Raw genomic sequence first — 23644 nt, forward strand, 5'->3', positions numbered from 1 at the left:
TGTGACCGCAACATAAGTGCGGCATGGCAGGTCTTCGTTCATACTGGTGATGAAGACGTTGGTAATTAAGAACACCGTGCCGGTAATAATGAAGAAATATCACTAAAAAAATGATAATTAGAAAATCCTGCCATACATGTGTTACAAAATTTCTACAAACACCCTTGAGCATGTTCTTACTATGTGCACCTTTATTTCTAGGAAGACATAATTAGCTTTGCTGACAAGGCAAAGAGAAGATGAGGACTTGCTCTCTAATATGCATATTTCTGCTGATTGCCTTGTCCACTGGCTGGGCTCAAGATGAAAATTCTTCCCCTCCAAAATCTCAAAGACGGAGAAATCTGAATAGACGCAGAAGAGTGTCTTCTAAGAGTCCAGCTAGAAGGCAACAACTGATCCAACCTACACCCATCCCAATTCCGGCAGCAAATGTCCCTTTTTACAATGGGGACGATACCATAGTGCATATATTACAAGCAGTACTAGGAGTCAACGAGCAAGCACCAAGCTACAATATTCTGCCAGGTAGTGTATATGTCCGAGGTGAGCATCATCTTTTGTGTCAACTTCTATTTCTGTGTCCTAATTGTATAGCTCTACGTAACATGCTCATTTCTAAATAATGAACAATGGGGGTAATACAGAGTTGATTGCAGCAGCAAATTTGTTAGCAGTTGGGAAAAACCATGTGCACTGCAGGGGGGGCAGATATAACATGTACCGAGAGAGTTAGATTTGAGTGTGGTGTGTTCAAACTGAAATCTAAATTGCAGTGTAAAAATAAAGCAGCTGGTATTTACCCTGCACAGAAAAAAATAACCAACCCAAATCTAACTCTCTCTGCACATCTTATATCTGCCACACCTGCAGTGCACATGGGGCCTAATTCTGAGTTGATCGCAGCAGCAATTTTGTTAGCAATTGGGCAAAACCATGGGGGTAATTCCAAGTTGATCGCAGCAGGATTTTTGATAGCAATTGGGCAAAACCATGTGCACTGCAGGGGAGGCAGATATAACATGTGCAGAGAGAGTTAGATTTGGGTGGGTTATTTTATTTCTGTGCAGGGTAAATACTGGCTGCTTTATTTTTACACTGCAAATTAGATTGCAGATTGAACACACCACACCCAAATCTAACTCTCTCTGCACATGTTATATCTGCCTTCCATGCAGTGCACATGGTTTTGCCCAATTGCTAACAAAAATCCTGCTGCGATCAAGTTGGAATTACCCCCCATGTGCACTGCAGGAGGGGCAGATATAACATGTGCAGAGAGAGTTAGATTTGGGTGGGGCGTATTCAAACTGAAATCTAAATTGCAGTGTAAAAATAAAGCAGCCAGTATTTACCCTGCACAGAAATAAAATAACCCACCCAAATCTAACTCTCTCTGCAAATGTTATATCTGCCCCCCCTGCAGTGCACATGGTTTTGCCCACATGTTAACAAATTTGCTGCTGCAATCAACTCTGAATTACCCCCAATGCACTGTTGGTCTGAATATAAAAAGTGCTGCTGATTATTACATTACAACAGGGACTTTTAAATTCAGCTGTTTTCAGCACAAAGTAAAGGCAGACAGTTTTTGTGTACAATGTACCTCATGCATCAGTGTTGCACTTAATAGATATTAGTGCTACTTTCGTGGTGATATTACTAGTTCATAATGCATTGCGGGCCACCTATACTATAAAAAGGAAATATGCACTCATTAATAGCTGGGATAAATGATCTTTGCCAAGGGCCTGCCAATAAAGGTCATCTACAAAAATGCAGAACCTACGAGTTCATATTTGTGCAAATATGGCTAAATGTCTGCCTAGTGCTTTCATGTTCTAACTTATCCTCACTGATGTAGTGCTCCACATTATATATATATATATATATATATATATATATATATATATACACACACAGGTTGAGTATCCCTTATCCAAAATGCTTGGGACCAGAGGTATTTTGGATATGGGATTTTTCCGTATTTTGGAATAATTGCATACCATAATGAGATATCATGGTGATGGGACCTAAATCTAAGCACAGAATGCATTTATGTTACATATACACCTTATACACACAGCCTGAAGGTAATTTTAACCAATATTTTTTATAAATTTGTGCATTAAACAAAGTGTGTCTACATTCACACAATTCATTTATGTTTCATATACACCTTATACACACAGCCTGAAGGTCATTTTAACCAATATTTTTTATAAATTTGTGCATTAAACAAAGTGTGTCTACATTCACACAATTCATTTATATTTCATATACACCTAATACACACAGCCTGAGGGTCATTTAATACAATATTTTTAATAACTTTGTGTATTAAACAAAGTTTGTGTACATTAAGCCATCAAAAAACAAAGGTTTCACTATCTCAGTCTCACTCAAAAAAGTCCGTATTTCGGAATATTCCGTATTTCGGAATAATGGATAAGGGATACTCAACCTGTACATATATATATACTTGAAAACATGACAGGGCTTGTAATCTAGCAGAAAAATGCAGAGGTTAGACACGGGAAACGAGCGTGCTTTTGAGAGGAATTTCGGACAGTTTTAAGGTTGTACCATTTTATAAAGAGGTGTATGGTAACATAGTTGTTGGGGTTGAAAAAAGACAATTGTCCATCGAGTTCAACCTATATACTGTATTACAACTTTATGACAGATTATATCCTTGGATGCTATTGTCTGCTAAATATTTGTCTAACCCTTTCTTAAACACTTCGATTGAATCAGACATTACAACTTTCTCTGGCAGTGAATTCCATAATCTTACTGCCCACACTGTGAAGAAACCCTTCCTACGCTTAGGGTTAAACTTCCCCTCCTCTAACCTTAGAGGGTGTCCACGTGTCCTGTGTACAGATCTCTCGATAAGTAAATTGCCTGAAAATTCTCTATATTGTATGGTACAGAAGATCTATACTGTCTAGACAGAGTCATTAAATCTACCCCATATGATCGACATGTATTAGGTCTACAGTGTCAAATGGTCGATAGGTAAAAGGTAGACAGTAGGTACTGTCACAAGGTACAAAATGTCGACAGGGTCAAAAGATCGATATGACAATGATCGAAACAAAAAATGTTGATAAACGTATTTTGCGTCTTTTTTAGTGTCATGTTGTATGGTTAACCATTTCTAAACACAATCACTGAAAAAGTGTATTCTCGTGGGCTTGCTTCACTCGCCACACTTCGGCCATGGTGGCTCGCTGTGCTTGCCACACGTTACTATTCCCAATTGTAGTCCAAGTGGATAGTAAATCATGCAAAAGTTGGAAAAAAATTAAAATAACACAAAAACTTGTGTCAGCCATGTGTGTGTCGGCCACTGTCATGTCAATCCTTTGTACCTGTTGACTTAAACACTGCCTACCTTTGAGCTGTCAACCTTTTGACCATGTTGACCAAATATCAGCCTATACATTGGAACCCAGTAAAGACTCGAGATGGGTTATAAAGATTTGTGGCTGTGGGTGAAACTGGATACAGGATACAGGAGAGAATCCATAGGTGGGGAGCATAGGATAAGTCTTAGAAACTGTAGTGAAAGGTGGTCATCAAATAGCATGTAAACACTGAAATCAATATAAACAATTACTAATATATAAACCATATTTTTCTACTTTGGTCAGTTTAGGATTTCCTTAAATCTAAACAGTGGTTTTCAATTGTATACTGTATGACCATTTGCAAAACATTCCTAGCTTTTCATGTGTTTCCCTGAAACTAACGAAACTCTAATTAACAAAGCCACATGATGGTTGGAAGACTGCAATAAAGTGTATATTCCAGTGTAGAATGATGATTCAGACAAAACCTTGAAGAATAGTGGCTGGCAAATTATAGCATTGTATTTTAGATGATGGGTTGAGAAGCTTAAAAATCAGATTATATGTATCTTGTGGTTGAGAGGTCTAACAGCAAAAGAGGACCAGGACACTAGCTTCCACGTGGCTAATTTATAAACGACCAGTTATGCTGCTATACACGAGGCTCAGTGACCACATTATTTCCTCATGCAATCTGAATGACCTATTACCTAATGGATATAGTGACAGCTGCCAACATATAATTGAACAGCTGGGTTCAACAGTGAGCTATTATTATTTAATAAAAATGCCAACTGCTCTCTACAAAGTAAATAAAAGAGGATCTGGAGACAATTACATGGATTTCAAATTTATACCAATACGGGACAATAGGATTGAGTTCCCCTGCCCAAATATCTAAAGAAAATAGGGTATAACAAAAATGTGAGGAAATAGAATATGCACTCACTGAGTATTATAAATCAGACTGTAGCGTGCAGACCTCTGATATGTAGTTATCTGCTTATCTGAAGAGATACATTCTGAGGAAGCAGAGGATAGCTAGAAGGTGCTCTGAGTAACTGGTGGCATGAGGAAGACAGATCTTAAGAGCAGTTGCAGAACAAGAGAAAACCTGGAGCTGGGGGGCGGTAAGAAGTGTTCAAAACAAACAGGAACAGAGAAGGAGGTTGTGTAGAACAATGGTTCTGGTGGGGGGAGTGCCAGGAGATTAGGGGAAAGAAGAAAGGAGGTGAGACTGCTGAGCGCTTGTAGGACAAAGCTAGGATTTTAACTGTACATTGGCTTCCGATTGCACACAAAAATGGAACTAAAATAAGGAAGTAGCACTTGATAAGTGAAAGTAAAGGGGTGCAAGTTGAGCCATGGATTTCATACGAGACTGAAATGGAGTAATTGGGGAAAATTCAACTCATACCAATGTGCCACCTGACATCTTGATGTCTGGCTGCCCACATTATTGAGTACAGTAGGAACTCTCCGCTAAGTTTCCCTCACTAGGCAAAGTACGGGAACTGGAGAAAATGGAAAGATATCCACAGTGACTATTACTTCACTCAGGGAAAGAAAATTAAGAGGAGGAAAAAATGTAAGCCACATTTATATGTACTTAGATAATTCTGGCATAAAACGAAATCATTCTCTCTTTAGAAGAAATAATGGGACAGATGTATTAAACCTTGAGACAGCATAAGGAAGTGATAAACCAGTGATAAGTGCAAGGTGATAAACACACCAGCCAATCAGCTCCAATATGTAAAATAACAGTTAGGAGCTGATTGGCTGGTGCGTTTATCACCTTGCACTTATCGCTGATTTATCACTTCCTTATGCTTGTTCCAGGTTAATACATCTGTCCCAATGTCTGCTATATGCTATGTTTGCTACTTGCTAATTTGAAATATTATACAAAAACAGGATTAACCAATTTACTTTGTATATTCATGAGCACCATTTGTCCTCTCCTTACCAGGATTCAGACACTTCCTGATAAACCCAGCTAAAGATGGTTTTAGCCTATTTCAAATAGCCCTTCTGTCTCGACAACTCCTCAATACTTTTACATTAAAAAGTGTTTAGTGTTAAAGTCCCATTTTTTGTAATACAAGCACGGATAATATATTCTATATAATAACCAGTGGCAGATTTTACCTATGGGCTGCAGGACAGTAGCCACCCCAGAAAAATCTACCACTTCAGGGAGCTCAGCTAAGACAGTTAGTTGCAGTCTATGTGAATGCACTGGCTTACTGTGACTGGCAGTGAGTTCCTACCTGCCAGTCACCCGCAGGACAGGCAGTCCCATTGGGAGGTGTTGTATTTCCCCCGGGCTGCGAATAGCAGAGAGCTGGCTTTTCTGTGGGAAGCCACTCCCTGCCTGAGCATCAGCCCAATCTGGCTTCTATGGGCTGTAGCCGATGCAGTCCACAGAAGCTGGTGGTTTGCGCATGTACACTTAAGCCGGTGCTTGTCCCAGCGCCTGTCAGCTTTATTGCACATGCGTCCCGGGACTCACTTTGCTCTCCAGCAAGGGTAGCAGCAGCCCCCCTACCCAAAAAAGTTAGGGGACATCACTGATAATAACTGTGTAAGGCTGTCTCATCTTCACAATGTGTGGGCAGTGGAAGCACCACAGCGGCTCCCACTGAAAGCAAAGGGAGATGGGACAGGCTTGGAAGAGGAGAACTGGCTGATAGGATTAGTATGGGATCAGGTGTGAGGAGGTAGGACAAAGCCACTGGTGGGGGGTGTTGGAGCCACAGGGCCGAACAGCAGAGTGATGGATGGGGGCGTCCCTGGAGGAGCAAGGACGGCGATAAAGCTGGAGATTGAGCTGGGCCTGTTTAAAAATTTATTGAGTATTTCTACTTTTCTATAGCGCCCAAATGTCAGAAAAGAATTCACACTACAAACAGGAAACACTAGCTGAGGCAGATTAAGTCATGTGAATTTTGTATACAGTGGATAAGGTTACATTTGGACATAACCTGCTGCTTTCATATTATTGCCAAACATGTAAATCTCTTGGACTAACGGCATAGTTGCAAATATAATTAATTCTTGAAGACTGAAGCCCATTTTTTCCTCTTCACCAGTTAGCAGCATTTCATACAGACTATACATGAGACTATTGTAGTTTCTGGTAAACTTGGTTTTGAGTGGAATTATGTTAGCCAATGTATGGAAAATGTGACTTTGTGTAATCCCATGACCCAATATGGATGGTACACAGATAAACTAACAGGGTGGAAGATCATGGCGATACAGCCAGTAATTTAGGAAAAGACTATTAGTGGTATTGTGGGACCCGTCAGGTCAGAGCATTAGGGAAACCCAGATAAATCTCTTAAACTATATATATTCAGAAAGATGGTGCTTGCGGTATAAAGATCAAAGACTATGCCATAGTGCCTGTATTTGCTTGCTCCTTTGTCGCTCCACGGCCCTATGTGCACGGCACACCATGCATCCAATATAGATATGCCACTGTTGCAGATTCATTCTCTGAAATAGTCTGTGCTGCTGTGAATGTTCTGGTCCTCTAGTTATCTACAGGTTGTTCTGTCCCAACCCAAACTACTACAAAATGGGAAATTTGGAATAACTTTTATGTTATCAGTTTCTCAAGTTGATAATGTTTTTAATTATTCGCTTGCCTGTATCTATATTTACTATGAGACCAAGTATATTGGAAGTATATAAAGTATTTCTATTTTCAGCCTCCACGTTGGCAGATATTTAGTCTGGCTTCTGACAAGACAAAATAATAAAACAATTCATTGATTCTGCAGTTCCAAACTATTACTTTACAAAAGCATTAGATAAAACAGTTCAGTTACTTTTTTTTATTGTTCTAGCTTGATAACTGAACAAACACCTGTTGGAAGAACATCTTATTATAGTGGGAATTAGTAATGACATGTCCTTTTTCTCTTTCTCTTCTAGTAAAGAAAGGTCACTGCATGGTAAATGGTATCGTAATGTATGACAAGGCGGTGTGGTCTCCAAAGCCCTGTTTCACCTGCATGTGTTCTAATGGAAATGAAATTTGTGATGAGACAATCTGCCCTCTTCTGTCGTGTCCCATGACTGTGACCCATGATGGTGAATGTTGTCCAGTATGCAGCGATATTGGTATGGAGTCATTTACTTTATCTAATACAAGGTGACCCTCTTTTTACATGTCTGGAAGTATAGTAAATCTAACAATATGTCTTACGACTAATGTGATACTCACTTAAACTAAAATGAAGCAACACCTTTACATTTTGCAGTGGACTGTAAAGATGGCCAAACTAGTGGTGATTGTGTGAGACAATGTTTGAAAATTAAGACCAGATGGCCCAAAATTGCATGTGGGCATTCCACATATGTGGATGCATTTTAAATATTGGTTGGACAATGGTCAAATCAAAGAGCCAAAAAGGAGAAAAGGAACCTCCGGCGCTACTGGATAGGCTGTGGATCGTTATTGAAAGACTTCAGTGGTGTTTAACGTATAAAGAAAAATTTATTTTATTTATTTTGATTATGAATAAATGTGGGTAGGTAAAACAATAGTCCCTGACGAAGCACGGCATCCTTAGCCGAGTGAAACGCGTTGGTCCATGCCCCCCTGACACCCGCCTTAGATCCGGAGATCCTGACCCCCCTGGAAGACGCCGGCCGCTCAAGCTCCACGAGAATCAGCACTGCAGGTGCCTGCAGTAACATCGCGACTCCGGAGGAAAAAGGCGCACACGACCCGCCACTGCTCGGAACCGAGTTCACCAGTCCCGTAGGGGACGAAGATATGTGAGTTTTTTGCATCAGTTAAAAGCCGCTAATAAACATTAAAAGACACTACTTTTTACATGGAACAGGAGCGACATTAGAGAAAACCCTAGGAACGGAAAGACAGCACTCCCCCTCTCACCAGATTGTGCATGCACTCTAAAGACTTTTTAACAGAGGAACATTTCAGCAACAGTATCTATCCATATTCTGTTTTAGAATACTGTGTCAAAAATGTATTAATTTGTATCCGCTGCAAACCCTTTGTAAATAACCATAAGGGGATCACAGTTGCATGGTGTTCAGTTTTCAAACCCGCTTCATTCACATGCAACTGAGATTAATGGCACTCTGAACCTATGTGTTTTAAGAATTTTTTTATGTACAGTATATGTATTCACATTTGATTCACACTGACAATAGGCAGTTGTAGATAGCAATAGGTTTCAACATCAACCACAATTTTATATTATTGCTTTTATATTACTGCTGTTTTACCTACCCACATTTACTCATAATCAAAATAAATAAAAAACATTTTTCTTTATACGTTAAACACCAATGAAGTCTTTCAATAACGATCCACAGCCTATCCAGTAGCGCTGGAGGTTCCTTTTCTCCTTTTTGGCTCTTTGTTAGAATAAGGAATACTTGAAAAGAATTCCTACCCCTGGGACCTAGGCCGCACGGACAGATTCCCTCCACACATATAGAACATCTATTGGAGGGAGCGCAGAACACACCGCCACCTGAACAAAATGGTCAAATCAAGGCTATACATTTACCTGTTTCCAGACAATATCATCAATGGGGAGTGGTTTTTTTTGGGGCATCAATGCTTTTGAAACCGCAGTGCTTTACGTTTTTTATAATACATGGGGCCAGATGTACTAAGCCTTGAAAAGTGATAAATATCACGGTGATAAAGTACCAGCCAATCTGCTCCTAACTGTCATTTTCAAACACAGCCAGTGATATGGTAGTTAGGAGCTGATTGGCTGGCAGTTTATCACTGAGAAATTTATCACTTTTCAGGCTTAGTACATCTCCCCCATGGTATTATAAAATTAAGCATATGAAGAAGATCCTGAACCAAGGTCAAACAGTGACCGGTCCCAGGTGCCTATCTGAGAATGTGTATCTTGATGGACAAGTTTGACACAAATTTACCTAGAAGTTTCTAAAAATTGTCGTCCTTTATACCCTACTCATGCCAGTACTCACTAATCTGTTATATGCGTACCATCATAGCTTGATCCAACCAAGAGAGTTTATTACTAGACTAGAGCAGTGCTGAATAGCAAGTGTTGATACAAGAGAGTGCATTAATACATCTGAGAACAAATACGTGCACTGATTTGAATTGATCTCACTATTGTGCTATACAGATCCCTTCATATGCCTGCAATTTGCATATACAAATTTAAGGAGTCATCATAATGGTACTTGATCACATATACAGCATAGTTTTATTATAAAAGACACAAAGCCAAATGAGCTAGAATGATTTCACTAGTAACAGATTTCTATATTCTTTAAGTCTATGACTTGGTCACAGGTAACATCAGGCTTTACTCCTTGTAGATGGCAATACAAACACTAAATGGCTGCTTCACGGTTTCTTATGACGAATTCCCTTGCGAGTGGTAGTAGTCACTGTTGGTCGGGATTGTGAGGGGGCAGATGCAGATGTGTGCCACCCACTGTTACATGTATGTGAGTACGTACGTACGTATGTATGTACATGTGTGACTGTGCATGTATGTATTTTACATATATGCAATCCTTTATATTTAATTAGAAACCAGATGTGTGTGGCAATAGTTTCTATGCATCACAAATAAAAGTTTCTCACCATTAATTTCCTTTGACATTAGAACAAGCTCATATTGGTTATAAATTTGATGTAGTTTCAATACTCCTGCTTTACATTCAGAAGTACTGTAAATTTAGTTTAAAATTAAACTGAGTTTGTGGAAACAATGTTAAACAATACTAATGACTTCTATTATTACTATATTTTTTCCTCTTCTCATGTCTTCATGCGGGTCACTTTACTATTCCAAGTGCTTAACAGTATCCCAGTGGACAACACACTTCAATCTTCTGGTGATTCTCCAGAACCAAATGATCCCAATGATGTGGTTCTTATCAAGTCACCACGTACCCAAGAAGATATGGATGAGCTTCTTAGAAAGGAATTAGAAGAGAATAGCAAAGAAGAAGAAAGGATAAAGGCAGAGGAGCGGAAGAAAAAAAAGAAAAAAGTGCAGATACAGCGTCAGGAAGAGAAGAAAAGAAAGCTGAAGATGGTAGCTGAAGAGGAAGAGCGGACTCAGGAAGAAAGGAGAAGGGCAAATGAAGAAGAGGAGTTGAGGATAGAGCAGGAACAGCAACGCAGGAGAGAAGAAGAAAGGAAAAAGAAAGAAGAAGAAAGGAAGAAAAAAGAAGCTGAAGACAGGGAAAAGGAGGTAGAACAGTTAGTAAGGGAACGTAAACAAAAAGAAAGAGAAGAGCTAGGCCTAGAAGAAGATGAAGATGATGAAGAAGATGATGAAGATGATGATGAAGAAGATGAAGAGGAGAACATCATAAGAGGTGATGTCTTCAGAGTACCGAGGCGGCGTAGACCAGGTTCCCGTAGGCCTACAGATATCCATCATCCTCCACTGCCTCCTGGTTGCTTCATATCAGAGATCACAGTTAGCTGTTCCAATGCAAAACTAACAGGCATTCCCCCAATTTCAGACCCTGATGTAAAGAGCCTGGATCTTCTAGGTAAGCAGTAGAAGTACTGTTGTATTACTGGAAATGGGTGGATCTCTGTGTAAAGTGGGGTTACTCTGTACAAAGGGAGTGATTACATCTAGTCAAAACCAGGGTTCTTTGATAAAAGCAGGGATCAGTCTAGTGGGGGGATTTCTGTGTCATTCGGTTTCATTTAATAGTAAATATGAATGCATGACTTCAAGTGGAATATAGCTGGGATATGCATGGTACACGAGAATACACAGATACAAGGACACAATGTAAACTACAGAATAAGAGGTATATGTAGTCTAAGCCATAAATGCAAATATATGTATAGAACAATAACTATAAAGACTACCAAAAATGTCACTTTTTTATATTTCCTTATACTGTAGTAAATATAATACAGGGATTAGTGTAGGCTCTTAGCAACCTGGAGGATCCTCTGATGCGTTTAATGGTTTAGCCTAGCATTTAACTGGGATTTTTGGGAGTATTGCTCTGTAAACATATAGGATGTAATTTTATTGATTGCAATTAGGCTTGAAGAAAAATAGTAAATTATATATTAAAATTGGACGTAATCAACTCAGAAAAGTACAAAGCGTAAGATCATACATAACACAGAAAAATCTCAATCATAATAGCAAGAAATAAAACATGTATTTTACTATATTTTAGGAAATTTTATTACATCCATTCCAAAAGAAGCATTTAATGGAATGCCTAATCTGGAAAGGATTGATTTGAGCAAGAACAAACTTATGTCTACAGGTATAGATTCACTTGCATTTAAGGTAAGTCACTTAAGAATATCACTAAGTAAAACAAATGACTAATGTGTAAAAGTAACATGAATCTGAATTATTACAATAAAAAATAAAGCTGATTGACCAGCATCTCTGGGTCAACCTCACTGTCGGCACCCATAGCGGCTGCACTGGCTGCTCTGGCAGTAGTTCCATTACTGACTTTGCATTCACACACAATTTACTATTCAAAGGGGAATTAGAAATCCAGAAGTCAACATTTCTACACCGTCTCTCTCCTCATTCAGATAATTAAGAGCATATTTTAAGTATTAACATAGAAAGACGGTGCATGCTCAGTTCATGGTTGGCCTTATGATAAGCATCACACAGGCATAGTAACTTCTCGGGTATTTCTGAATAGAAGCCTTATAGCTCTTAGTGGATTGAATCTGGTGTGTCCTAAATGGCTAAGATTGCAAATACAAGAAAATAGAAGATAAATAAGATCAGAGCAAACAACTGACATGTTTTCATTATTTACATACTGTAATTAAAAGCTATTTATAAGGGTCAATTGAAGGCACAAGTCGGCTTCATGCAGGTACTGTATATGCCGCACTCATGCTTCCTCTGGACTTGTTTTTGTGTTCACAGCCACATAGGGCTGAAAAAAAAATCATGAGTCCAGGGTGAGATCAGGCCACGAGGGGGACAAGATGCGGTGCCGTTGTGAACACTTCCACATAATTTCTCTGATAACTCGTCCCCCTAGCGGCTAAATAAATGGGAATGTAGTTATGTGACCGGCGGTCTCCTGTCACAATACCGGCACCTACATCCCGAACCCTGACTATCCTGATGGTCGCATAGTGACCAACAGGGTCTATTCCCACTCATGGGTATCCACGACACCCATAGAGTGGGAATAGAACCTGTGGCGAGAACAGCGAGCCCGCAAGGGGCTTCGTGTGCTCGCCCCCCCCCTGCCGGGCATCTAAATGCCGGGATCCCACCATCGGTATTGTGACCCATTGAATGGACCCTATAGTTTGTTAGAAGCATTTAAAAAATAGGATTTTAATACCTACCGGTAAATCCTTTTCTCTTAGTCCGTAGAGGATGCTGGGGACACTTCAAGAACCATGGGGTATAGAAGGGATCTGCAGGAGACATGGGCACTTTAAGACTTTGAAAGGGGTGTGAACTGGCTCCTCCCTCTATGCCCCTCCTCCAGTCTCCAGTTATAGGAACTGTGCCCAGGGAGACGGACATTATTGTTAACTAAGGTGGGACATATACCAGCTCACACCTCAAACACGCCGTACAACATGGCATTTAACAGAAAACTCCAGTCAACGGCATGAACAACGTCAGCAACAGGATGACCATAACGTAACACAACCCGTGTGAAAACATAACTAACAACTGCAGATAGAGTCCGCACTGGGACGGGCGCCCAGCATCCTCTACGGACTAAGAAAAAAGGATTTACCGGTAGGTATTAAAATCCTATTTTCTCATACGTCCCAGAGGATGCTGGGGACACTTCAAGAACCATGGGATTTATACCAAAGCTCTAGAACGGGCGGGAGAGCGTGGATGACTCTGCAGCACCGATTGATCAAACATGAGGTCCTCATCCGCCAGGGTATCAAACTTGTAAAATTTAGCAAAAGTGTTTGAACGCAACCAAGTAGCTGCTCGGCAGAGTTGTAATGCAGAGACCCCCCGGGCATGATGAGCCCACCTTTCTGGTAGAGTGGGCCTTCACTGATTTCGGTAACGGCAATCCAGCCGTAGAATGAGCATGCTGAATCGTATTACAGATCCAGCGCGCAATAGTCTGCTTGGAAGCAGGCATCCCAATCTTGTTGGCAGCATATAGGACAGAAACAGAACTTCCGTTTTCCTAAGTTGAGCCGTTCTGGCGACATAAATCTTTCAGGCCCTGACAACATCAAGAGATTTTGACTCCGCGAAGGCGTCAGTAGCCACCGATACCACAATAGACTGGTTCATGTGGAACGATGAATCCACCTTCGGCAGAAATTGTTGACAAGTCCTCAACTCTCTATCTTCATGGAAGATTAAATAAGGACTCTTGTGAGACAAAGCCGCTAACTCAGACACCCACCTTGCAGATGCTAAGGCCAATAGCAACTCTACCTTCTGTAAAGGTTCAAACCAATGTGACTGAAGGAAGTGCAATACCACGGTAAGATCCCATGGTGCCACTGGGGGCACAAATGAGATTGGATGTGCAAAACTCCTTTTAACGAAAGTCTAAACTTCTGGAAGGGAGGCCAATTGTTTTTGAAAGAAAACCGATAAGGCCGAAATTTGTACTTTACTCGAGCCTAACTTTAGGCCCGCATCCACACCTGCTTGCAGGAAATGGAGGAAACGTCCTAGCTGAAATTCTTCCGTAGGAGCCTTCTTGGATTCACACCAAGACACATATTTTCTCCAAATACGGTGATAATGTTTAGACGTTACTCCTTTTCTAGCCTGAAGAAGTGTGGGAATGACTTCACTGGGAATACCCTTTCGGGCTAGGATCTGGCGTTCAACCGCCAAGCCGTCAAACGTAGTCGCGGTAAGTCGTGATATACGCACGTCCCTTTTGTAACAGATCCTCTCTTAGAGGAAGAGGCCAGGGATCTCTTATGAGTAATTCCTGAAGATCTGGATACCAAGCCCTCCTTGGCAAGTCCGGAACAATGAGGATCGCCTGAACTTTTGTTCTTCTTATGATCTTTAGCACCTTTGGAATGAGTGGAAGCGGAGGGAACACGTACACCGACTGAAACACCCATGGTGTCACCAGTGCGTCCACTGCTATTGCTTGAGGGTCCCTCAACCTGGAACAATATCTCTGAAGTTTCTTGTCGAGGTGAGATGCCATCATGTCTATTTGAGGAATTCCCCAAAGACTTGTCACTTCTGTGAAGACCTCTTGATGAAGACCCCACTCTCCTGGATGGAGATCGTGTCTGCTGAGGAAGTCTGCTTCCCAGCTGTCCACTCCTGGAATGAAGATTGCTGACAGAGCGCTTGTATGTCTTTCCGCCCAGCGGTGAACTTTTGCGGCCTCTGCCATTGACGCCCTGCTCTTTGTTTCGCCCTGGCGGTTTATGTGCGCTACTGCTGTTATGTTGTCTGACTGTATTAGGACGGGCAAGTTGCGAAGAAGACATTCCGCTTGAAGAAGGCCGTTGTAAATGGCCCTTAACTCCAGAATGTTTATGTGTAAACAAAACTCCTGGCTTGACCATTTTCCCTGGAAGGTTTCCCCCTGTGTGACTGCTCCCCAGCCTCGGAGACTCGCATCTGTGGTTACTAGGATCCAGTCCTGGATCCCGAACCTGCGTCCCTCTAGGAGGTGAGAGCTGTGCAGCCACCACAGGAGTGAGATTCTGGTCTTGGAGGACAGGATTATTTTCCGGTGTATGTGCAGATGGGATCCGGACCACTTGTCCAATAGGTCCCACTGAAACATCCTGGCATGGAATCTGCCAAACTGAATGGCCTCGTAGGCCACCACCATCTTCCCCAGCAATCGAGTGCATTGATGGATTGATACTCTCGCTGGTTTCAGAATTCGTTTGACCAAACTCTGAATTTCCAGAGCCTTCCCTTCTGGAAGAAAAACTCTCTGTAATTCCGTGTCCAGAATAATTCCCAAAGACGCCCACCGTTTCATCGGATTCAACTGTGACTTCGGCAAGTTTAGGAGACAATCATGTTGCTGCAGAACTGTCAGGGAGAGCGCAATGTCCTGCTCCAGCTTGTCTTTGGAGCTCGCCTTTATCAGGATATCGTCCAAGTAAGGGATAATTGTGACTCCTTGTTTTCGAAGGAGAACCATAATTTCCGCCATTACCTTGGTGAAAATCCTCGGAGCCGTGGACAGACCAAATGGCAACGTTTGAAATTGGTAATGACAATCCTGAATAGCAAACCTCAGGTAAGCCTGATGTGGAGGATATATGGGGACGTGTAAGCAGGCATCCTTTATGTCGACCGACACCATGAAATCCCCTTCCTCCAGACTGGAGATCACTGCTCGGAGAGATTCCATGTTGAATTTGAATTTTCTTAGGTTAAGATTGAGGGACTTTAGGTTCAGAATTGGTCTGACCGAGCCGTCCGGTTTTGGGACCACAAACAGGCTTGAATAGAAACCTTCTCCCTGTTGTGACGGGGGAACCCTGATAATGACTTGATTTAGACACAACTTTTGTATTGCATCGCATACAACCTTCCTGTCCGGAAGAGAAGCTGGTAAGGCCGATTTGAAAAATCGGTGAGGGGGAACGTCTTGAAACTCCAGTTTGCACCCCTGGGACACTATTTCTAAAACCCATGGGTCCAGGGCCGAACGAGCCCAGAATTGACTGAAGAGCTTGAGACGTGTCCCCACCGGTGCGGACTCCCGCAGAGAAGCCCCAGCATCATGCGGTGGATTTGGCAGGAGCCGGGGAGGACTTCTGCTCCTGGGAACCTGCCACTGCCAGAGACCTTTTACCCTTTCCTCTTCCCCTATTAGCAAGGAAGGAATAACCTCAGCCTTTTTTGTATTTATTTGGCCGAAAGGACTGCATCTGAAAGTGGTGAGCTTTCTTTTGTTGTAGAGGAACATAAGGCAAAAATGATGACTTACCCGCGGTAGCTGTAGATACCAAATCAGTGAGACCCTCACCAAACAAGACACTACCTTTATATGGGAGAGACTCCATAGCTTTCTTAGAGTCAGCATCAGCATTCCATTGATGAATCCACAATGCCCTCCTAGCTGAAATCGCCATGGCATTGGCTTTTGATCCCAAAATGCCTATATCTCTCGCCACCTCCTTTAGATAGGCCGCAGCGTCCTTGATATAACCCAGAGTTAACAGGATGCTATCCCTATCTAGGGTATCTATATCAGATGACCAGTTCTCTGCCTACTTTTCGATAGCACTACTCACCCACGCAGATGCGATGGTTGGTCTGAGCAGTGTACCTGTGGAGACGTAAATGGATTTTAACGTATTTTCCTGTCTACGATCCGCAGGATCCTTAAGGGCTGCCGTGTCAGGAGATGGTAAAGCCACCTTTTTAGACAACTGTGATAGAGCCTTGTCCACAATTGGGGATGACTCCCACTTTTCTCTATCCTCAGAGGGGAACGGATACGCCACCTTTTGGGAATCAGAAACTTTTTGTCAGGATTTTCCAACATTTTCTCAAAGAGGGTATTTAGTTCATGAGAGGGAGTAAACGTTACCTCAGGTTTCTTTCCCTTGTACATACAGACCTTAGTATCAGGGACAGCAGGGTCCTCGGATGTATGCAACACGTCTTTTATTGCCACAATCATGTACTGAATGCTCTTTGCCAATTTTGGGTCTAATCTGGTATCACTATAGTCGACACTGGAGTCAGTGTCCGTGTCGGTATCTGTGTCTGCTAACTGAGCAAACAAACGTTTATGTGACACCGAGAGGGTCTGGACCTGTGATAACACATCCTCCACAGACTTTTTCCATACCTGGTTCTGAGACTCAGATTTATCTAATCTCTTATTAATAAGAGCCACATTAGCATTCAAAGCATTCAACACATTTACCCAGTCAGGAGTTGGCGGTGCCGACAGGGTCACTCCCACAGCCGTTTTTGCCTCTAACACAGTCTCCTCCTGGGAAGAGCACTCCGCCTCAGACATGCCGACACACCTGTACCGACACCCACAGACACAATGGGCCAAAAGGGGGACAGACCCACAGTAAAGCCTGTCAGAGAAACACAGAGGGAGTTTGCCAGCTCACAACCCAGAGCCTGTCTCGGTTCTGAAACTTTACTATATAATGCCTCAGACCCTGCAGCGCTTTTTAACACTTAATTTTGCACCAAACTTGCTGTGCCCCCCCTCGTTTTGCACCATTACTTGTCAATAGCAGTGGTGAGTAAGGACCAGCGTCTCTGCAGCTACGGAGAGAAAATGGCGCTGAGGAGAGCTGTGAGGGCTAAGCTCCGCCCCTGCATGGCGCGCTTCAGCCCGCTCTTTTTTAAAAATAACACAGCTAGCGGGGTACGAATTTAGTGCCAAGGCACACCAATATGACTTTGCCAGCATATACAGAGGATTTTTATGCTGCCCAGGGCGCCCTCCCCCCCTTGCGCCCTGCACCCTACAGTGCCGCTGTGTGTGGGAGCATGGCGCGCAGCACGATCGCTGTGCGGTACCTCAGAAGCCATCACTGAAGTCTTCTTTTCCTCGTCTACTCACCTGTCTTCTGACTTCTGGCTCTGCAAGGGGGGTGACGGCGGGCTCTGGGAGTGAACCCCTAGGCGTACCTAGTGTCCCAAACCCTCAGGAGCTAATGGTGTCCTGTAGTCAAGAAGCAGAGCCTTTAAACTCACTAGAAGTAGGTCTGACTTCTCTCCCCTAAGTCCCACGATGCAGGGAGACTGTTGCCAGCAGTCTCCCTGAACATAAAAAACCTAACAAAGTCTTTTTCCGAGAAACTCAGTAGAGCTCCTCAGTGTGCATCCAGTCTGCCTGGGCACAGATTCTAAACTGGAGTCTGGAGGAGGGGCATAGAGGGAGGAGCCAGTTCACACCCCTTTCAAAGTCTTAAAGTGCCCATGTCTCCTGCGGATCCCGTCTATACCCCATGGTTCTTGAAGTGTCCCCAGCATCCTCTAGGACGTATAAGAAATAGGATTTTGGTACTTATCAGATAAATCATTTTCTTTGAATCCACAGGGGGCACTGGAGTACTCTTGGGATATGGACGGTGCGATAGCAGGGATAGGTACATTTAAATATTTAAACGTGTAACCCTCCTTCCCCCTCCATACTCCCAAGATGCCTCAGTGTTTTTTTGCTGAGCCAAATAGGAGCGAAAGAGAGGATGAACAATGGAGAATTACATATAACATTATAACATAACAGACAACTATAAAGTTGACACATAACATAACGGACAACTAGAAAGTTGACACAACAATAGATAACAATCACCTTAACATTTGAACAAGTCGGTGAAAATGTGTTACCATAAGAACTATTGAACTTACCACAAACCAGGTGAAACTGATCTGGGTGGGCGTCAAGTGCCCCTGTGGATTCAAAGAAAAGGATTTATCTGGTAAGTACCAAAATCCTATTTTCTCTTTCATCCACTAGGGGGTCACTGGAGTACTCTTGGGACGTACCAAAGTTTCCCCCTTGGGCGCGATTGCGGTTTGGCACCTGTAACACTAGATGGCCAAAGCTAGAAGCTGATGCCGCAGAATTATCAAACTTGTAAAAGCGCAAACGTGTGCACTGATGACCATGTAGCCGCACAGCAAGGTAGCGACGTAGAAGCTCCACAACCTGCTGCCCATAACGTTCCCACAGAACACGTGGAATGTGCTGAAACAGATGCAGATGGTGTTAGACTAGCATGAAAGTACACCTGACGAATGGTCAGGTTAATCTTATCTGGCCAAGGTCTGTTTGGAAGCTGGCCACCCTATTTTGACTGCATCATAAAGAAGAAGCAAAGTATCCATTATACGTACTGTTGATGTTCGGGCTACATAAACGCGGAGAACGCGGAGTGCGCGTACCACATCCAAAGTAGCCGGAGTACCTGAATCTTCTGAAAAACAGGAACTACGATTGGTTGATAGATGTGAAAGAACATACTACCTGTGGTAGAAAAGCGGGATTTGTCCGAAGTTCCACTCTTTCAGTATGAAATACCAGATACGGTGGCTTGCAAGACAAGGCACCCAATTGTGCAACACTCCTTGCCGAAGCTAAGGCTAGGAGAAATACTGTTTTCCAAGTTAGAAACTTAACATCCACGTGTTGCAAGGGTTCAAAACTTGAAGACTGCAAAAACATGCAAAACTAGATTCAAGTCCCAGGGAGCTGTAGGTGGAATGAATGGAGGCTGAAAGGACACCTTGCAGGAAAGTGTGAACTGTTGGCAACAGAGCCAAACGCCTTTGAAAGAAAACTGACAAGGCAGAGACCTGCACCGTTAGTGTCGCTAAACATAGTCCTCCATTTAACCCCGTCTGTAAAAAGAGCAAAAGACGGGATGACTTGAAAGAAGATGTCGGAGACATCCGAGGTTCACACCAACCTATATAAGCTCGCCAAATCCTGTGATAATGAGCTGCTGAAACTGTCTTTCTAGCACGTACATGGTTGGTATAACCAACTGTGGAATGCCCTCTCATCTTGAGAGTGGTTTCAACAGCCACTCCGTAAAACACAGCCGCGCTAAATCGGGGTAAAGGAATGGCCCCTGCTGTAGTAGGTCTGGACGTAGCGGAATCGGCCAGGGATCGTCTGCGAGTAGACCGCACTCTCCGAGGCCAAAGCGCCACTAGTATGGCGGTCGCGGACTCTCGTTTGATCTCGTTCGGTCCGCACCCCAAGGGAAGCCGAGGCGGCTGTGAGTATCCCTTCAAAGACGCGCTGCGGCTGGGACGTATAAGGGGTCGTAGCATACCGCTGTGCACACACTCACTACACAGCGCTCTCCCCCTACCGCTACACACCAAAGAGCTTTTTCTAGTGACTGTAACAACTTGGCTGGATATAAAAGAGACTACTCTATCTAATCCAATCTTATTTCCACGATAACGTGGCTACAGTTTGTTACAATTAATGTGAACCAGCGGAGGTTGAACGGACCTTTTTACATGAATAGACATTCATTAATTTGAGCTCAGGGCATGGGATTGAATACTAAGTGCACTATATTGTTTTAATATCCGGATATTATCCTTGATTTTATCTGCTGTTTATATGTGGATTGTAATAAATGTGTGATATAAATTGACCCTGTTTCAGCGCTCCCTTGTTTAATATAATGAATGTACGAGAGACTGAATAGCGGTCTGCAGACCTGCTCATATGTCCGCTGACACAGGCAGACCTGTCTTGAAAAACCGCATCGGTGGTAGACAATCGGACTCTATTTTGAAACCTTTGAAAACAAAATTGCGGATCCACCCATCTGTGATGTCTGAAACCATGCGAAGTGAAACGTCTGAAGGCGTGCTCCCACAACTGAAGAGCCGAGATGGGCTGGAATCCCATCATGCCGCTGGCTTGTCTGCGGCCTTTGTGTCCTGACGACAGTTAGTGGTTTGTTGAAAACCACGTCCCTCTGCATGGTTGTTCCTCTAGCCCGGCCTCGAAAGGACTGAGGTCTAAAATATTTGAATGCTGGTCCAGCGTATTTCCTTTTAGGAACTGGTGTAGGCAATGGCAGGAAAACAGATTCACCCCTCCCCCCCCCTTCCCCATTGACCGGGAAATCCATTTGTCCAAATCAGTGCCATATAACATCAGTAGAAGGCAACGCCTCTATTCCTCATTTTGACTCTGCCTCGGCCTGTCAAGGACGCAACCACAACGGCCGTCGGGCCACAAGCCGAGAACAAACTTGTCCGACATCCATTGAAGCTGTACCTAAATACTCAACCAAGTCACAAATGTGATCGGTAAGAAATATAAGCTGGTCTGAGGAAAACCCCTGTTGTAGGCCTAACCTGAGCTGTAATTAACCCTATTTATAGAGAAATTTGAGGTCTCCGGATACCGTTTGAGAAATACATATTGTTAATTTATATTTTTGCTAGAGCTGTCTATTAATTTATGATAAATGTCATTATATTATATATTTACTTTTTCAGAACAGTAGGGTTATGCCATAAAACTTGGTGTAAAAATTGTTATACTCATAATTTTACAAAGATGAATTAAAAGTTAATTTTTAATTTGGTAAAAAATTCATAATTTTACAAGTGTGCCCCAGAAAAGGCATTGTAGTCCCCTTTCTCTTTTTTTTGCATCTTCTTGCAAAAAAAACCCTTTGTGTTGAGTCTATTTGGACTAGTTATCTGGGAGCACCACCAACCAAGAGCTGATAGCAATCAACTTGGCAGTAACAGCTAGCATGTTGGTTTACAAATCATTATTGATCTATTTTTAAAGGTCCTGTGCGGTTTCATTACAACGTGTCAGACAGACAGACAGACAATAATACAGTGAGACAACGTCCACACAACTCAGTGAAAATAACTGTAGTGTCTATAATACCGCAGCAACAAACAGGCCCAATGGAGCCACGGCAGCATGAACTGACCGCCCGCTCCTTACCTCAGTGTAATGTGGAGGATCCTACGGGGCTTCTCTCTAAGCTCCGTCCAGCTCCTGCATCCACGGCTGAATCAGCTAACGCTGATGAAGGTCTATGGTGGGGCTTCTCTTTCTAAGCACCGACAACCCTTTGCTGCACAACAGCAGCACACACTCCCGGACCCATGCTTCTTAATAAGCTGGGAAGGGAGTGTGATTGATAAAAGAAAAAATCTTTAGAAAAATTAAAAGTAAAGCCTGGAATGACTCCAGGATGCGACCTTCCCTGGTGAAGGCACAAAAAACACTGTGGCATCTTGGGAGTATGAAGGGGGAAGGAGGGTTACACATTTAAATATTTAAATGTGCCTATCCCTGCTATCGCACTGTCCATATCCCAAGAGTACTCCAGCGACTCCTAGTAGATCAAAAATAAATATTCAATAACAATACAATAACACATTGCCACTAAGCAGATTTCCTATTCATCAACTGTATCGAAATGACATATCGCATTGGTCCTGCAGCACAGCCAATGGCCGATATATCAGCAGATATATCGGTGCATCTGGCTGTGTGTACGGGCAGTCCGCCGACCACCTGTACACTTGCTGCAGAGACTGACGTCTTTGATGTGAAGACCAACATGTCAAGCGGCGGATTGGTAAGTGTGTATGCTTACCTGAATTGGTTGTCTGTCATCAAGTCAGCATAGTACGTACAGTACCCAGCTTGTAAATATACTATTGCTACATTCAAATGATACAATGTTATAACAGCTGTTGAAATGAACCATTTCCCATTATTCAAAGCTTCCTTCATTTAACTGAAAAATCTCTAACTATTTTGTCAAGATTCAAAAAGGATCAAAAAGTGCAAAGACATAGAACACAATGGCAATGTGTAACAAGCAACTGACAAATGCAAGAACTAGTGTTTGCTGGAAGACTCAGAAAGTAAATGTGTCGCTATTACTAGGCAGAGAAATATTTATTTTTTATGGTAGCACAAACCCAAAAATAATCTGTACTCTCTCAGCTCCAAAAGACATGGTCATGATTTGAAGGTGGAATCACTGTTACATTAATACAACTTTGACCATGAAAAATGGAGCTGTCACATTTATTTCCTGCAGAACCAATACGCTAAACACATTAGTTTCTACTGTACTCCTGTAATTGTATCTCTGAATGCGAGTGACATGTTAAACCAAAGATTGTTTTTCTGTTTCGCTTCAAAGTCACTGAAGAATTTGAAACGTCTGTACTTGGATGGAAATATCCTTGACCAGATCCCATCTGAATTACCATCTACTTTAGAGGAGCTTAAACTGAATGAAAATAAACTTGGAAGCCTTAATGAAGACAGTCTAACAGGTACTATCACTGTTGCCTATTACTGCAAAACTTACCCTGTTGTTCATTGATGTTCTTATGTGTTTGTGAGCATGGACGTAACTATAGTGGTACCACTGCTATGGAGCTCAGATGCTTAGGTGACCTGTGACTAGGGACGGAATTAGCGGCGGTGCAGCTGATGCAATGCACCAGGGCCCAACACATTGAGGGGGCAATCTGACTCATTTTATGCTGCCTGCTGCTGCGCAGTGTGCCCCAAAAAAGAACGGATGGGTCTTATCTGCTGTCAAATTCTGTTTCTATGATGCAGTCCAGGCAGAGGAGAGGCTCCACTTTCCTCCTATTACCTTTAATATTTAAAGAGTCCTAACACATCATGGGCGGTATTCAAAAGAAATATCACACCCAATCTCTTTTCTAAAGTGATCCCCGTTATCGTGCATATCGCGGCCATAGTAATCAGGTTTAGCTGCATAAAAGGGTTGGACACCCTCACTACCCCAGGGGTAGCGAGCTGAA

At 42.6% G+C, this 23644-nt stretch overlaps 2 protein-coding genes across 7 annotated transcripts in view; one reads left to right on the forward strand and one right to left on the reverse strand.

The window, feature by feature from the left end:
* CENPP (centromere protein P) overlaps positions 1 to 23644 on the reverse strand; it is a 748246-nt gene that overhangs the window by 165658 nt on the left and 558944 nt on the right. The gene's annotated exons all lie outside the window — the stretch shown is intronic.
* The window catches only part of ECM2 (extracellular matrix protein 2), an 83470-nt gene that overhangs the window by 29261 nt on the left and 30565 nt on the right, over positions 1 to 23644 (forward strand). Inside the window, exons 3-7 of one of the 3 annotated variants that reach the window (XM_063940705.1) lie at positions 202 to 546; positions 7302 to 7490; positions 10197 to 10907; positions 11562 to 11677; positions 23008 to 23143. In XM_063940705.1, coding sequence (XP_063796775.1) covers positions 240 to 546; positions 7302 to 7490; positions 10197 to 10907; positions 11562 to 11677; positions 23008 to 23143 — 1459 coding nt within the window. In that variant the 5' untranslated portion in view covers positions 202 to 239. The remainder of the gene's footprint in view (positions 1 to 201; positions 547 to 7301; positions 7491 to 10196; positions 10908 to 11561; positions 11678 to 23007; positions 23144 to 23644) is intronic. The other 2 variants (XM_063940707.1, XM_063940706.1) reach the window with 2 other exon arrangements.

The sequence above is a fragment of the Pseudophryne corroboree genome, chromosome 9 (genome assembly GCF_028390025.1).
Source record: "Pseudophryne corroboree isolate aPseCor3 chromosome 9, aPseCor3.hap2, whole genome shotgun sequence".
Taxonomy (NCBI): domain Eukaryota; kingdom Metazoa; phylum Chordata; class Amphibia; order Anura; family Myobatrachidae; genus Pseudophryne; species Pseudophryne corroboree.